Source organism: Nymphaea colorata, chromosome 6 (assembly GCF_008831285.2).
Source record: "Nymphaea colorata isolate Beijing-Zhang1983 chromosome 6, ASM883128v2, whole genome shotgun sequence".
NCBI classification, from domain to species: Eukaryota; Viridiplantae; Streptophyta; class Magnoliopsida; order Nymphaeales; family Nymphaeaceae; genus Nymphaea; species Nymphaea colorata.
In genome coordinates this window covers 24,357,023-24,373,512 of record NC_045143.1, presented here as the reverse complement: position 1 = coordinate 24,373,512, position 16,490 = coordinate 24,357,023, and the positions used below count along the sequence as shown (strand labels likewise).

The 16,490-nt window shown below is 38.3% G+C and overlaps 1 protein-coding gene across 8 annotated transcripts in view; it reads right to left on the bottom strand.

Annotated features, from left to right (window-relative positions):
- LOC116255746 (DNA repair protein RAD51 homolog 3) overlaps positions 1–16,490 on the bottom strand; it is a 62,888-nt gene that overhangs the window by 29,615 nt on the left and 16,783 nt on the right. The window contains exons 1-3 of one of the 8 annotated variants that reach the window (XM_031631698.2): positions 10,970–12,981; positions 9,326–9,476; positions 7,566–7,688 (exon numbers count right to left, since the gene is read on the bottom strand). In XM_031631698.2, coding sequence (XP_031487558.1) covers positions 7,566–7,688; positions 9,326–9,383 — 181 coding nt within the window. In that variant the 5' untranslated portion in view covers positions 9,384–9,476; positions 10,970–12,981. Of the gene's footprint in view, positions 1–5,546; positions 5,783–7,565; positions 7,689–9,325; positions 9,477–10,344; positions 10,656–10,969; positions 12,982–16,490 lie in introns of those variants that run through there. The other 7 variants (XM_031631700.2, XM_031631705.2, XM_031631703.2 and 4 more) reach the window with 7 other exon arrangements.

The window sequence follows — 16,490 nt, the reverse complement described above, 5'->3', positions numbered from 1 at the left end:
TCTCCTTGACCCCAATTGTGCATTAGAAGGCATCCTAGAATGATAACTGCATAGGACAGCTACGAGCCCACCACAGATTGAGACTACTCTCTGTGGTTTGGCTAAGTTTTCAAAGATGTGATTGTTATAATGATGAATGTGAATGTTATGTTCATTGAATGCACACTGCCGCAGGCAATGATGCAAATGATTGCACAGAGGGTAGTTGTACCCATTTTGTTATGACGGCTAGCCAAAACTGTTGTTATGTGTAATGCTCGTGTGAAGGCAATTGGAGGTGTGGGTTCACTAGTGAAGTGAATCAACCTCATGAGCTAGCCAGTTAAGTGTGTTTGTGCAAGTATAAGTATAAGAATGAAAGAATAAGAGATGAGAGGCCAGTGGGAAGTGACTATGTGTTTGGGAGTTGTCCCGCTTTCGCCACTGGTCACGCCTGTTTGGAGCGCAAGCGGTGCAAGGCCCCAGGGTTCTGTTGTGTGATGTGCTTGGAGCGTAGGCTCTCGCCTTCCCAACCTGGGTGTCCTAGGGAAGGCTGAGTATCTCTCCTTGGAATTCACACATCCATGGATGAGTGCTCTACCGCTGCAGCGGATAGATGGATCCATATTGTTCTGGGCCACCACGGGGGTTGTCTCTCGGCCGCGGTGTGCACGTGCCTGTGTTTGCACCCACAGGAACTGTAAATTCACTGATGGTAATGAAACTGAAATGTATGTGATTGAAATGTACAGGATTGTTGTGCGTGACTGTTGTGATTATGAATGCAAGTGACATGTTGGGGATGCCTTGCATGTGATTGAAATTATGTTATTGTAGCCATGGAGTGGCCTCTGCATGTCGTGTCCTGACACGACATAATGATAGATTGTTCTGATGTGTGATTGTATAATTGAGCCCTACCTAAGAGGGTTTGGACTTTTTCTGGTTAGTTGCCATACTGCGAAGGCTAAGCCTTCAGTTGTTTCTCTTTTCAGGTTTTGGCGGACCCGGGGCGGCAGACTGAGCAGATGGCTACACTCACGTCCTACTGGGGAGGTTTTGGGTTTGGTTTTTGTAGTGCCGGCGCGTCGGGTTTTGGTTTTACTGATGCCTTGTTTTTTATTAGGCATCGATGTTGTGATTTTGGGGCATTTTTGGTCAAATGTACAGTTGAACTGAAAGGCTATATAAAATGGAAAGTTTGCCCCATTGTTTTGAATTGCTTAGCTCATTTCTTTTTGAACTGATGTGTAGTCACACCTCAATGTTGGAGTTTAGAAAAAAAAATGGTTGTGTGTCAAAAGGTCGGGGTGTGACACCTAACCTGATTATTTTTGTTCTGAGGGTTGTGCCAACATTCTGATTTTACATGCCCCCTCTTGTTGCAATAGAAACAAGTTGGAACCCTTCTAGATGTGGCAGAGGTAGTATTCATGCCTGGTGGTGTTGGGAGAATCTCTCTTCCCATTCCTGCCTGAGAAGTCCAAGGACGAGTGCGATTCCCTTGCAGTGCATGTGTCCCTGTGATCAGTACATTGTGGCTGTTGGAAGGAATCAAATTCTGCCGTTGAACACGACTAGCTTCGTGTTGAAAAAGCTTGGCCTTCAGATCTTCAAAAGATGGGAGAACAGGTAGGACTTCCTAGGCTGTGCAAAAAATATCAAATTCTGTTCCCAATCCACTCAAGGCTTGTTGGACTTTGTCCTTGTCGCTGACGGGATGTCCAATTGCAGCAAGCTTATCACTAACACTCTTGATTTCATTCAAGTATTCCAAAATGTACGCGTCCCACGCTTGATGTCCTGAAATTGCCTTCTTAATTGTAGAAAACGTGCTTCCGAGACTTGAGAATATGTTGTGGCAAGGGTAGACCACAACTCTAGGGCAGTTAAATCATCATCAATACCTCCCAATACCTCCTCTGACAAGGTAGAAGTGATATAAGCAACAAGAGACTGGTCGTGAGCCAGCCAAACTTCATATTCGGGATTGTTCTCAGTAAGAGTTTCATATTCAAAACTAATTTCACCTTTATCTCCCACGACTGTCTTCTTTACTTCACGGTCAATATACTTTGGAGGTGCTGGAGTAATACCATCGATGTGCCCATACAGTCTATGGCTTTTAATAAATGGGACAATTTGACGTTTCCAAGTCAAATAATTACTATGGTTTAGTTTTTGAGAGATGAGTTGGGAGAGAAAACTGGAGGATAGAAGAGAAGGAGTCGGCTGATCCATGACTGAATAGAGAGGAGTAGTGCAGGCAATTTGGGCAGAATTTAAAAGCAACGACAGAAATTAGGGCAAATTGTGGCAACCGAAATTAGGGCAAATCGTGGGATTTAGGGCAGAATTTAAAAGCCACAACAGAAATTAGGGCAAATTGTAGCAACCGAAATTAGGGCAAATCGTGGGATTTAGGGCAAAAACAGAACTTAGGAATAATCACGGCAGAAAATAGAATTTAAGGCAGATTACATCAAACTGAAATCACTCACCGAAGGACGATGCAACCTGGCTCTGATACTATGTAAGAATCTTCACAAAATACCACAAAACCACGTCTCTCCGTCTGAAAATAAGAGGGATTGAGAATAGAGAATAGAAGGGAAGCAATGAAGGAAAGAATGCCGTCAACCAAAACAGCCGCACGATGCTTGATCTCTATTATTAACATGACCTAATCAGGTTACAACAAAAGGAATAAAACATGGAGTAATTACAAGAGATACCACCACCTAATGTGTTTAGGCGTTAAGATAGAAAGAAAGTGGATCGGGTCTGAACAGACCCGATCCCTTATACATACGGACTTAACATATATATATATATATATATATATATATATATATATTGCGATCAAGTGTCTAATTTTTTGGGACTTGCTGCGTCCAACACTGACACCCATGTATGTGTCCATGCAACATAGGAAGTTGGTCAATCTTAAATAGATGGCTCCTAGTCCAATCATGGAAACTAGATAATCGAGAAAACAAAAATTGAGTTCATGTTTTCCAAAAAAACTGTTGAACTAGGGAGGCTTATCCGTATCCCACAAAAAAAAAGGAAATTTAATTATTAAATTGAATAAAATTGATGGCAAGGTTAAGGGAGTTGCATTAGTTTCTCTTGTGGGGCCCATTCTTGATTTGTCTTCATCTTTTATCCTTATTGGCAACTCCGGTACATCTCCTTTCTCTCTTTTTTCTTTTTGGCCTCTCTTGAAGCCCTCATCACTATCTTTTGTCTTTAGTGGCAGCTCTCACTTGCTATATGCATTCCACCCCTTCTTTTTAGAGTGAGTTAAACGTTGCCCTGTTTTGCCCTTAATCCTGTTCAAGGCCATGCCATGGAGGTCATGGCATGTAACTCTTCATGATTATCCTCAATCTAATATAGCAGCCTACCTTTCTTTTTAAATTTCCCCATAAAGAATGGGGGTGGTGTTGGCCATCCTAAGGAAAAGCTGTCCACTTTAATCATCTTCCATGCAATTCACCACGCCCATATGATATATGTTGATGGCCACAAGGAGACCAACATCAAGTTCATGTTCGCATCTTGCATATGCAACAGTCTTTGATGAGTGACAATAAGAAGACCTTGCCTTGCTTTAGTTCACTTGACCCAATCTTCATGCTGGACCTATCCAACCTCATGAGAACCATTATCATGTCTAGCCATGTGATGATGGATTTGCACTCAGTCCTGGCTAAATGCATCTTCTCCATGTAGTTTGGTAAGTGGGCTCTGGATTTGATGAATCTTGACTGACTTTTTCTTTGGTCCGAGCATTAACACCATAAACAGCTGGTCGGTTTGGATGGACTGAACCATGTCGGAGAGGGTGTGAGTAAAACCCGTAGGATGGCACACATCGTGACACAGTGTATTAGAAATGGATCGGATCCCAAATTTGGATCCAATTAGGCTTTGGATTTGGCTTATTTGGACATTGATGTTATTTTGGGTTTTGATTGATGTTATTTATTGTACTCAAGATCTAATTCGAATTTAAGGGTCGTGCCTTTTAAAAAAAGGCATTTCTTTTTTGCTTAGGGCTAGTTGTTGATGAAAAACCCTAATTCCCTTTTGTTATTGAATTTCCCCTCTTTTCGCGTGTTTCTTCATTTCATTCTTTGCTTCCTGGTGTTTTTCCTGGGCGAATGAGAGTGAGAAAATCTAATCACTGCATCACATCACTGAGACATTATGTGCATTCATTAGTCAAAGCGGTTCATGACCATATTGTATTGAAGAAGTTTTGCTTGAAGATCTTCAAATGCTGCAAGACATTAGACAATTGTAACAAGCATATAATACGTTGGTCAGTCCATTCAGATCTGTTCAACTTTATTCTTATCTGTGAATTTATTCCCAAAAATACAAAGTGATAGCCTTCATTTGATTCATGATAACTGACTTTCTTCAGCAATAGAACCTTGCGTCTAGATATGTGAATAGATCTGTGCAAGCTTATTCAACTATTGTACGGCCATGCAATCATCAGTTATACATATCAACACTTGTGAGAAAGTGTTGAGGCAATATATGCAACCAATGACTGAACCCACTTTATCAAAGCTGTAAAGGCTGGGTTCCATACATGTGATTGCATTCTTTTGTTATTCTTTGTTTCCTACAAAATAAACTATAGTGGGACTGGAATAGAACTATCCAGAAGCCCAAATTGATGCCGACTCCTTATCAAAGGAGTTATTTGCCACTCCAAGATCAGAAAATTAATATATGTTTTTTTAAAGACATGTTGACTCAGGAAATTAGAGGAAAGACCAGTATATGAAGAGGAACCCATTGAAGGAAAGAAAATGAGAAGAGGTAAGTCACATGGGTATGGGGTTGAGGTCCCCGTACAAAGATGGCAGTGCAGGTAGGGACACAACCTCGACTGCTTTTGGATTTGGTCCAATCTTTTTCTTTATAAAACCCCAATCTGTACCCAATGACCCAACACCCTCTTGTCTCCACCAAATCTACGACAGGTTCTCAACACTGAGAGAAAGGGGATTTGGTCAGCAGTGACAATGGACTCAAGTGAATGACTACAAAAAGAGGGGGAGATAGAGAGAGAGAAATTAGGGGGGAGCAAAGGAGGAATAGGGGTTTCTTGAAGCCTTTAGCAGTTTATAAAATGAAAATTTATTAAAAGTATTTACTTCATATTCCCTTTTATTTCTTTTAGTATTACTAAAACATGCTAAAACTTTAACCATATTAATAATTTTCATCCAATGGGACAGGAAATATGTGTGCACCAGTTAACGTTTTCGATATATTTCAAATAAGTAATTTTCTTCACCACCATCAAATTATTTAAACATTAGATATGCATACATACATATATATGGCCCTGCCCTACCCACTCTTTTTAAAAATGCCGCATCCATTCCCACATCACTGTACCCGCACCAGTACCGGCACCAATGTGACTTAGGAGAAGAGACAAAAGAATATAGAGTGAAAGAAAGAGTAATTCAACCAGCAATATATATGAAAACAAAAAAAGAGAAAACATTGAGCTTCAGGAACTACAATATAACGACCTGCTTCTTTTTCCTTCTCGTTTCTTTTCTGGGCCAGTTCAGTAACTGCAATACAAGAATGCGCCCTTTTTCTTCTCCTTTCCTTTTTTCTAGTCACTCCAAAGGACAAATTTCTCAAACCCGATCTGATCTGTGTGTTGAATTCTCGAAAAGCCATGTTCTGCCAACTTATATGTGATTGGACATCAATATAAATTATAAAACTGTTTCAGGTAGCATAAACTGCAGATTTGGATCTGCCAAAAGAAAAGCTGAGAATAATGAAATAGTGTCAAGTAAAACCAAATTTAATTCTGATTTAAACAGAATACATAACAGTCCTATAATAGAATAGATAATAATTCTGTGAAAACAACAAGAGAGAAGAAAGTAGCAGTGATGTTGAAATGGAAAAAAAGAATATTATTTCAACATTGAGTAATTTTCCATGTTGCACATGATATTCAAAAGCAGAATATATAGAAAGAAAGAAGGTATTCTGAGATTACGTGTGTCAAAGGACATTGCAATCAGATTGAGAAGAAATCTGAAATCAGATTTAAACAAAATAATAGATTGCAGACAAAGAATACAAATATTAGAGGACGCCACATAAAGGATATTCAGGTCGAAAATTTGAAATTGCAGGACTTGAATGATAGAGTTTTTCAAAAGAAACTACCATAGAAGAACAGGACAGAGAGACAATTTCAAAACCAGAGACAGTATGAAAGAGGAAGAAGGGAAACTTTCTAACCGGGAGAAACAAGACTTTTAGATCTCTCTAGGCATACCTTTTGGTAGAAAGACATGGCTCCTATACATGAAAGAATTATAATACCAATCTTGATTATATTACCAGAGTGTTGGTGTTAGATAATATGTTAAATACTTGTGTACAAGTTATATTTATATATATGTATATTTATCAATAATCATATGGCATTAATGCATATATGATTATATATTCGCACATACACACACACACACAAAAGTAACAATTTTAATGTGTATACAGTTACAGCCTCACAGGAAACTTATGTAACATTTTTTACTTTATTATTCTTTTATATTTTTATTCTTCTTAAAATCATGTTCTGCTTGACCGGAGCTTAGCTCACTTGTACTCTCTATTTTTTCTTTCATTCTTTTGTTGTTTAGAACTTTAGATAAGCTATCCTATTCAGCTGTCCTGAGGTTATTCAATAAATAAATTGTCCTCAATTGCAGATCTATAGTATTTGAAAGGCCTTAGTGCCCTGGCTTGCTGATTGATATAGCTGTTTAACAGCTTTATTTACAGTAAGATCAATTGAAAATAAATAAAGGCATGCTGTCAAGGGAGAAGAGGTAGCATCAAAGACACCCCAACCCAAATTTTTTTATACCTTTAAGTATAAGATACAGCTGGACAAAAGTGATCCTAAATCATAAATCAAATTACAATACAGCAATAAGCAAAGCAATCTGCATATGTCGAATATCAGCGTGTATGGATCTGGAGTGTTCAAAATTCAGATCCAATCACATTCACCCATTACATCTTAACAGATTAGACCAAGATGCTGGAGTTTGGAAAAGCATCATTCATTATAAAAATTGGTCTTTAATACACATGAGGCAATGAATAGAAGACATAATGAACCAAGTATAGGACAAAATGAACAATTCTTTCATTTGAGAAGGATGAATAGAACTCATTTATGGCCATTTTTACCAAGTTGAGCATACAGTTATCATTTAAACAGAATTAACATGATCTATTTTGCCTATTTCGATTATATTTTTTTTTCTACTTAATTGAAAAAGAATGTTTGCTTCAAGATAAAAGATCGTACATCTTCTTTTCACTTATTTGAGACTAAACTTAGCGCCAAACGGTAGGCTTATTCAAATTTAGTTTGCGAACTATGAGAAGAAGTATCACTGATTTGTATCTGATGTCAAATGATTTACATGTGATGTGAAGCATAAGTCAAATAGCAACGTAGTTTTATTTGCTTCTACATACTGATGAAAAGGTAAAACTGTAGAACTGACCAATTTCAGTGAGTTCCTTGCAATGAATTCCACCACCCAAAATATTATCCAATTCTTCACAGGATGTTGTAATGTGTCTGCATGTCTCCTCCTCCAGAAGCATATCCCAGGCTGTCTCAGCACCTGCACAAACAGATAATACAGTTTGACAAAATTCATCAACCTTCTTTTTTATCTTCCGTGGGGCATTGCGAAAGGAGGGGAAGAGTCTCATCCTTCATGACGAGGTCAAAGAAATTCATGAACCAAGAGTTAGCATCTGTGTGATAAGACTTGTTGAGAAAACTCATGAACCAAATGCTACCACTGCATGATAAGATATGTAATATAACATATCTCCGAATCATCCCCATGATAATCACAAATAAACTCAACTCATATCTTGCAATAAGCAGGCTATGCTATCGACCAGATAAATACATGCAATTAATTTTAACAGAAAATGGGTCAAAATCAATGAGACAATGGGATGGACAAGTATGAATGCTTAAAATCATTTTTATGTATAAAGGACTTCTATTACAGGTACAGGGATCACTGGCCCTTCAGCCTTCCTTTTCATTCAACAAACATAGGGAAAAGTTTACTGAATCAACCTTCGCAACCTTGACACCAGCAAAGCCTCCTCAATTACAGCATAAAATAGTCCCTGGATTACTCTGGATTACATAAGCCAAAGCAGGGTATGGCATCTATAAACAGCACTATAAAACAAAAAATAACAGTATTTGCAAGCATGGTTGGAATTTTCACAACTTGAACTCAGATTGGTCACATGCCAACTTGTGACTCACGGTAGCCAACTTATTAGAGAAGAAAAAATTTGCATGGAATCAGCATGAAGTTTTTGTCATTTCCAATGGGTGCATGGACACTCACCATTAATAAACTTTAATGCTTATTCACTTAAAGTCCACCTTTTAAAGTGTGTTGATGCATTTGAATATTTGAAGGAGATGTTCATAGAAGTGATAAAAGAAGTGGGTGAAGAAAATGTAGTGTCAATTGTTACTGATAATGTGCACTTTGAAGTCGTGCTAGTATAAGTTTACTAAGTGATGTCAAATACAATCATAATTTTTTGGATGCTTTGTGTGGCATATAGTTCAAATCTTGCACTGAAGAGTATTCACAACCACTCAAAAACCCTAAGAGCATATAGAGGCCCTGGCGGAGTGGAGGCCACCTCTTCTTTTTCTCTTTTCATATGGACAGAGAGGCTGAGGCCTCCCCTCCATCTGCAAGGGGAGGTGTCAGGGCTCTCTACCTAACACCATCCTTTTTCTTTTTTCTAAAGTGTATATATATATATATATATATATATATATATATATATCCACTCAGGTGAGATCGGATGATGTAGGAGTGCCAAGAGCTCCTCGGCTCGAGCATAAGCATAAGTGGATATATATATATAGACAGTGTGTGTGTGTGTGTGTGTACCTATCTATATATGTATATATTAAAGTGCCATTTAAAACTACAATACCTGTATGTTGCAATACAGGTATATTAACGTATCAAGAATCTGAATAGTTATGATGATACCAACATCGTGTGATATGTTCAACACTGTCTTCATATCTACTAGTGAATATATATATATATATATATATATATATATATATATATATATAATAACTGCATATATATCTTTTCTTCCAATAAATTTAAATCCTCACAAGTTGAATGCATCAAATTTTTGTAATAGGCCAAGATAACGCAAAGATGTGCAAGTGACCAGTACAGCAAAGAACTACCTGCAACTATTGGACCGCCCTCCTCCAATCCACTCGACCTTGAAGTTTCACCTGCCATCTTTCACAGATTGATTGTCTTCAAAGCATGACATTCATATATTTCGCATGTCCTGATACCAAGGAGAAGACCACGATGTATCACCTGCATTCACTGCATAGAAGTAAGAGGAATAGCCATTAATTTCTTCAATATACAACTGATCATTGTTTTGTTCAACATTTTTATGCATTTCTTGTGATATGGCCGAATAATACGGACATCATAGTATTTGGAAAGCATGCATACAGTCTACTCCTTATGGACCATGTAAGTAGCCTCATTGAGGACGGCTACTCTATACAGCGGCTTTGTTTATGCCCAATAAAAGCATGAACCAGTTGCAACTCGTTTTGGTATAATCCAGTAAATATGTGCCCCATTGTATCTCAGGACCGAGCAAAACCAAAATTTTAGACCTTGCTTCTGCTTACGAGTAACATCATCCCGCAACTAATTTACCACCTGACATCCGGTCTCTTAAAACAAAAAGAATGTGCCGCGCAGTTGCCAAACATTGAGAAAACTAGCGTAACCTAACAAGTTCTGACGACGTTTCTGTTGTTTCCAGTAAGCCGCAGAAATTTGGAGATTTAAACTGACATATATGGCGGCTTAAACATCCAAAGACATGGAATGCAAGTCGCCCGCGTTGATAGAGGGAAATGCCTACAAGAGGAAACCCTATGCTTTGGTTGGTGGGTTGTTTGGAAACAGTAAAACTATGTAACTACTGTCCTACTCATCCAACCCAAAAATTTAGGTAAAAAGTGTTCCATGAATCTACCCCATTTTTTTTTATAGATGCATGCATGTTACTGTTCCCAACAGCAAATTTCCTACATTCTAAAAGGCCAAACAGGATTAAAGACTCGGGGAACCGATGGGTATGCACAAAAGGTGAACCGCATGACCAGATTCCAAAATAAACCCCCAAAAACAAGTGTGATGAAGAAGAAGGGTACATGAAGAAGGGGCGGACCTGAAAATAGCGTGCACCTGAAAATAGCGTGCACTCCCAGTCATGGACGACCACTGAAGGGAACAGAGAGAGAGACGGCGGGCTGGACTTTGGCCTTTCAGAGGGAACGCTGTCAAATGGTGGGGGCGACTGGAGCATAATTCTTCGCCATTTACGCGCCCCAGAGGCTCGATAAGAGACCCCTGCAAGTCTGCGACGCTCGTTACATGCAACCCTCCAACAACCACAGAGGAGATCGACTCCCGCTGTTACCGATTCAATTAGGAGTCGCGACTCACCGACTCGGTGGGGTTGTTGAAAGGCAGGGCATCAGGGGGCTACCTGATCGGCCGGACGGTCGGGCCGAGCCGGGCCCAGGCGCTGCCTTCAGCCAAACGGGCCTGATCGGGCCCCGGAAGATTTTTTCGTTTTTTTTTTTTTCATTGCTTGGTGAGAGCTTTTTTTTTTTTTTTTTTGTCGGGGGCGTTTGATGCGTCCTGGACAATTTCCCCCGAATTTTGCGGAGCTTTTCGGGTGCTATCAGAAAGTCTAATTTTTTCCCGGAATCTGGACAGGATTAAGGAAATATTTCTACGGATGGTCCATCCTTTTGCCGCGAAGAAAATTCTGTAGCCATTACTCTCACCTCCTTCGTCCTGCGGTGTCTTTGGCCTCCTGCTTCCCCTGTCCTGCGTCATCGTCCTCGTCTTCAATCATCACCAGGGGCCGCTCCCTCCTCAGACTATTTCTGCATATGAATGCCGCCTCTGTTTGAATGTCGTTGGGAGCATGATCCTCACATCCCAGACGACGATGTGTTGGAGAAGACCTCATATGTCGTCTGTGTTGAGGAAGATTGCCTGTCGTTGCGCACCGCCATAGCAGGCCTCGTTCACAAAAAGAAACTGATTGACGGTAAATTTAGACGCTTCTGCAACACTGATTCGATGGCAATTTTTGTTTTTGCTTGCCTAGCTTCTCAATGAACTAGGGACTTCGACAGCCATTGGTGCAAGAGTATGCTTTCATGCTGCAAAATCCAGTTGCTGGTGATTCTTGTGTGAATGACCAGTTTCATGTTTTTGTAAAGTGTAACATTCTTTTTTCTTTGCGCTCCATGTAAACTTATCCAGGATTTTCGATTTTCTCCATGTTCATCAACCACTTGAAAATTTTTCCAGATATATTTTCTGTCCATGTCAAACGCAACCTGAAATTGGAATGGGTGGGAAAAAATTTCTCCTGCACCCCATTCCAGAAACTTTTTCCTTGGTAAAAAATCCACGGATTTTTTTTCCGCAAACATCAAACACCTCCTAAGTTTTTTTCGAACCTCTTTTACAAAACTAATTGGATCGTTCCTTTCAAATCTCTTGCCAAATTAGCTAGAGTTTCCTTTCTAAATTGTTTTTAACTGTGACTGCTCATCCAAGTCAGTTGACTAAAATAAAATCAATAAGGAGATTTAATAGGGGAAAGCTAAAAGTGATAGAAGTAATAGAAGTCTTAAATACGAATCTGAGTTAGCAAACCACATAATCCACCTGCTGAAGGTAGTATAATACAATGTCAGACCAAAATTTAAGTACATTTATGAAATAAGACAAATATAAGGGCTATGTGCATTAATTGTGAAACATCTGATTAACTTGATTCATAATTAATGAGGTGCCATGCATAAATAAATTACTTTTTAAAAGTCAAAACACTAGTCATCTACCAATATCCATATCTGTATCAAAGTGTATTGGTTGATATACATCAGATTGACCTGTACAAAGCCGATACAAGTCATTTTTTAATTCAATTTGAATTATGTTACTTTATTTTTAAAATTCATAAAATCGAACAATAGTGCGATAAGTATCCTCTGATACATCGTGTCCGTGAGCGAACCTATACATTGTCGATACCCTTTTTTCCAATATAGGTTACCTGTCTTTCCAAAAGTGTAACTTATAGTGATTTACTGTGATCCATCAATAAAATAAAGTTAATCAACCTGTTCATCCTCAATGAAAATATATATATATAATATTAAATGATGACTTTGGCTTTTTAGAGTAACTTAGTCATTTAATCAAAGTCGTTCAATTTAACACGATAAACGATTAAAAAAAAGTGATGAGTATTTTTATGATTTACTATTAATTTACACTTGTTTTTGTTCTTTCAACCATTTCAAATGAACGGCTTGGTTGGATTGCTGCGTAACTCCAAAAAACTAGAGTCATCATTCATTCATTTATATAAAAAAAACCTCAATCCAAAAAATGTCTGAAAAAAAATATGGCATACTAAACTTTTATAACAGCTTTTAACGTTTTAAAAGTTATCCCCATTTTTAAAAAGGATAAAAAAACATAACTAACGAAAGCATAAACTTGGTGGCCCAAACCAATGACAAGTTAGTGACGAGCAGTCCTAGTTGGTAGCTAGAGCTAGAGCAGTCACCCAATTAGACCCTAAGACACTCAGGCCAGGGCCTAATCGCCAGACCACCACTAGCACAACCCAAGTTCCTAGTCATATAAACTAGCCATTGGTTTGACAACCAAGTTTCTGGGCGACGTGGCCTCAAAGCTTCTGCTGGAACAGCTTCGTCAGTAGCCCTCTCCAAGAACCGACAGCGTTCGGTTTTTAAATATGATGAATGGTGACCTGCACCCAACATATCATTCAAGGAGGTTCAAGTATTCGTTTTTTCACTTGGATATCCATAGAGAATACAGATGAAGTGCTTAGCATACGCAAGAAATTCGATGCCTAAAAAATTTATCAGTTTTATGTATTACATTTCTAGTGCGAGATGAGTCTCTCAAAAGGAGTTCATTTCGTTCTTCAAAGTCATTAAGATCCGTCAATTTTCTGTCCGACTTATTGTTCAAAGCGTTCTTCCTATGAAACATACTAGAGATGTTCCTATGTATTAGTGGGCAGAAGTCTCTTCCATTTTCTGCACAACAATTAGGCTGCCTACGAGGATTATAGAAAATAAATCATATATATATATATATATATATATATATATATATATATATATATATATACATGCATGTGTGTGTCTATGCATGCGGATATGAAACTTTTTGGATATGTTGATGAATGGGAAATAAGCAAGTTTTGTGAATGCTATTTGGTTTCTTCTAGAAACAACTCAGACGCTAATAGAAAGAACAAGAGGAACATAAATTTATGGCAATTGCTTCCAATACTTGTAGCTCTGAAATCCATTTCCATGCAAGGACAAGATACAGAATGTGCATGTACATATATACTCTTATTTATACATAGTCATCTACGTATAAACATACAAAAATGGTTAAAATAACACACTGTTCAAACTTTTGTACCTCCTAAATTGGCTAGTAGCGCCTAAGCTCTAGGAGCTACTTAATGCCCAAGCTCTATCTAATGCTTTTAACAACAGTTCTTATTTTATTTGCCTTCCTACTCCCAGTCTCACCTGGCGTGTGCTGCTAGCCTTTTCTTGTAGCCAATAGCCTTAAGATACTGTAATCTAACTTCAGCCATATAACCTATAACATTCACTTGGTCTAACACCCGTTGGTCCTAAGTTTCATTGAGTTGGGTGTATGCTTAACATCAAGGCCTTGCAATTTGAACCAACGCATGGTCACGACAGAAGATCTTCATGCATGTCTGATATTGGATAATAAATACTCAGAAGTCATGCTTTCTTTAGCAAAAAAATTTCTTTCCAGTTGATTTTGACATTATAATCGAACCATAGTTGCAGCACAAAAAAGTGGAATGTCAAAATTATAGGTGCAGTAGAAATGATTGCATCAAATTGACCATAGATGGGATATATGTGTATGGACCGTGAAGATTATAACCAGATGCATAACCTTATGTATGTGCAATTTTCTAAGAAGTTTAGTTCCTGAAAACTATTTATGGATCAAGCTCTATTAGACCAGAATTTTGTCCAACAGACTCCCACAATGAGTTTTAGAGAATTTCACAATAAGTAGGCTAACTTTAGAAAAGGGCTGAAATTTCAAGAAAAAACAATTAACTGCATAATTCTCATAAAGCTTACAGACATCCATTAGAGTCTCAAAAAACATGCTTAGCATATGCTGTTTACAACAATAGTTTTGAAGATGAAATCTATGTCTAGACTACCCTAAGATACATGACTTTAAAATTAGAAATGTCTAGTTGTCTACATGTAGATAATCGTCATTGTATAAAGGTTGGCTTGTTTTTGTGAATCATGTTGACCATGTGCTATGATGCAAGATATGTCTACCCAAGAAAATAACATGTCCGAAGGTTACTAGTAACAGTTATAAGAGATAAACATGAAAAGGAGTAACCCGAAGTATGGTGAAGACATGGCTACTTGGCCATTTAAAAATATACTAACTACAATTCAAATTAAGAGTCTTACTGTGCACTGTAAATCCAATAACCACATTCAACTTAAGGTACTACTGTTCATGCATGCGCAGATTTGCATAGGCCCCCTCATGCACACAAGCACATGCATGAATGCACACGTGTGCACACACACACACACACAGCACGCGAAAAGAAAAACAAACAAATGAAGAAATATATAAATGAAGGGAAGAAACAGAAAAAAAAAGCACAACAGAGATGTTATGAAAGATAAGACCCAATTACCGTCTGGATTAACACCAACCAAAATTAACTCACCGTGACCTAGGAAAACAATGGGAAGAAACCAAGTGGGATTTAATTTAGGGCTAATCTAAGTCAACTCTGTCAACCTGAACATAAGAAGCTACTAAAAGAAACTAATAATGGAAGAAAGTTGTTGCCAAAAAGGAAGATGGACCAAACTAGACCCCCTCGCCTTGCTAGCAAATACAAAAGATATTGAGTTTGGAGGGTAAAACAGGTAGAACTTTGACAAAAAGGTAAAAAAGCAAAAATGGTTGGGTTGAACAACTTGCTATTAGAACAAGGCCCACGACAGAATGAGGCCCAGTAAGTGGCAACACAGAGTTTGCAGAGTGTGCATAAAGAGTTTCTGCTAGAATAATTTTCTATACACCGAGGAGTTTCAGCTAACAGCTTCATAGGAAACAGGTAACATGGACACTCTAAAATAGGAGCCACACCTGCTTCAATGTGACTCGAGCACAGTTGCAGCACCGATGCAGGACTGGACACAGTTAATGTGAGCCTTGTGAAGTGAGTGTGCACCCAAGTCAATCAATGGGAAAGTGCAGTCATACTATGGAAGCCTAAAATTTCCTCCATTTGGCTTTTAGGAAAAAAATGACATTAAGGGCCATCGCCGAAGTGGCTTCGTCTCTCCCTCTAGTGTTCTGTTTCTAGTAGCATCAAGCATGTCCCCTTTTCTCTAGTGTCTATCCATCCACCCTTCCCAGGGTGTCATCAGGCATTGGCTGTGGAGTCAAGTTTGTAATCTGTTACATACATAAGTTTATGCTCTTTTCCATGTTATCCGTATCGTACGATACGCACGCGTATCGTATGATACATATCGTATAGGTCGAAGAAACCCATACGATACGCATTCGATCGCGATACGTGTGCGTATTGTACGCGTATCGCCCGTATCGTGTGATACAGGAGAAAAATTAAAAAGGGGCCCGACGACCCCTTTTTTGTGTGCCCTTTTAAAAGCTACGCTCCTTTCTCTCTCTTTTCTTGTTTCTAAACACTGCAAGAGACGTGGGAGGGAGAGATTTTCTCCATTTGCATCAAGCTTTGCCGGTGAAGAAGCTTTCTTTCTCGTTGTAAGGACGTTGGGGATGATTGACGAGGATTATTGTTGAATCATAAAAGATGATAACTATATGTTTTGACTTTTGAACTTATAAATTGTGATGTAATCAAATTCTCTTCGACTGCTTATTATGTTATTTTGAATGTTCCATTTCTTATTTTGGAATGTGTTGTTCATACTTCATACTTCATAATTCATATACATGAATGTTCCTTTAAATACATTTTTCTTGTTTTTTCTGATTTTTGCTTGTTTTTTCGGATTTTTTGGATTTTTTATGATTTTTTTTATATTTTTTATGACTTTAAATATTTTTTAAAAATTAATTTGATGATACGGAGTATAGGTCAGCCCGACCGATACGCGATATGCTACACCTTTGATAACATTGGCTCTTTTATTGTTCTATATATAT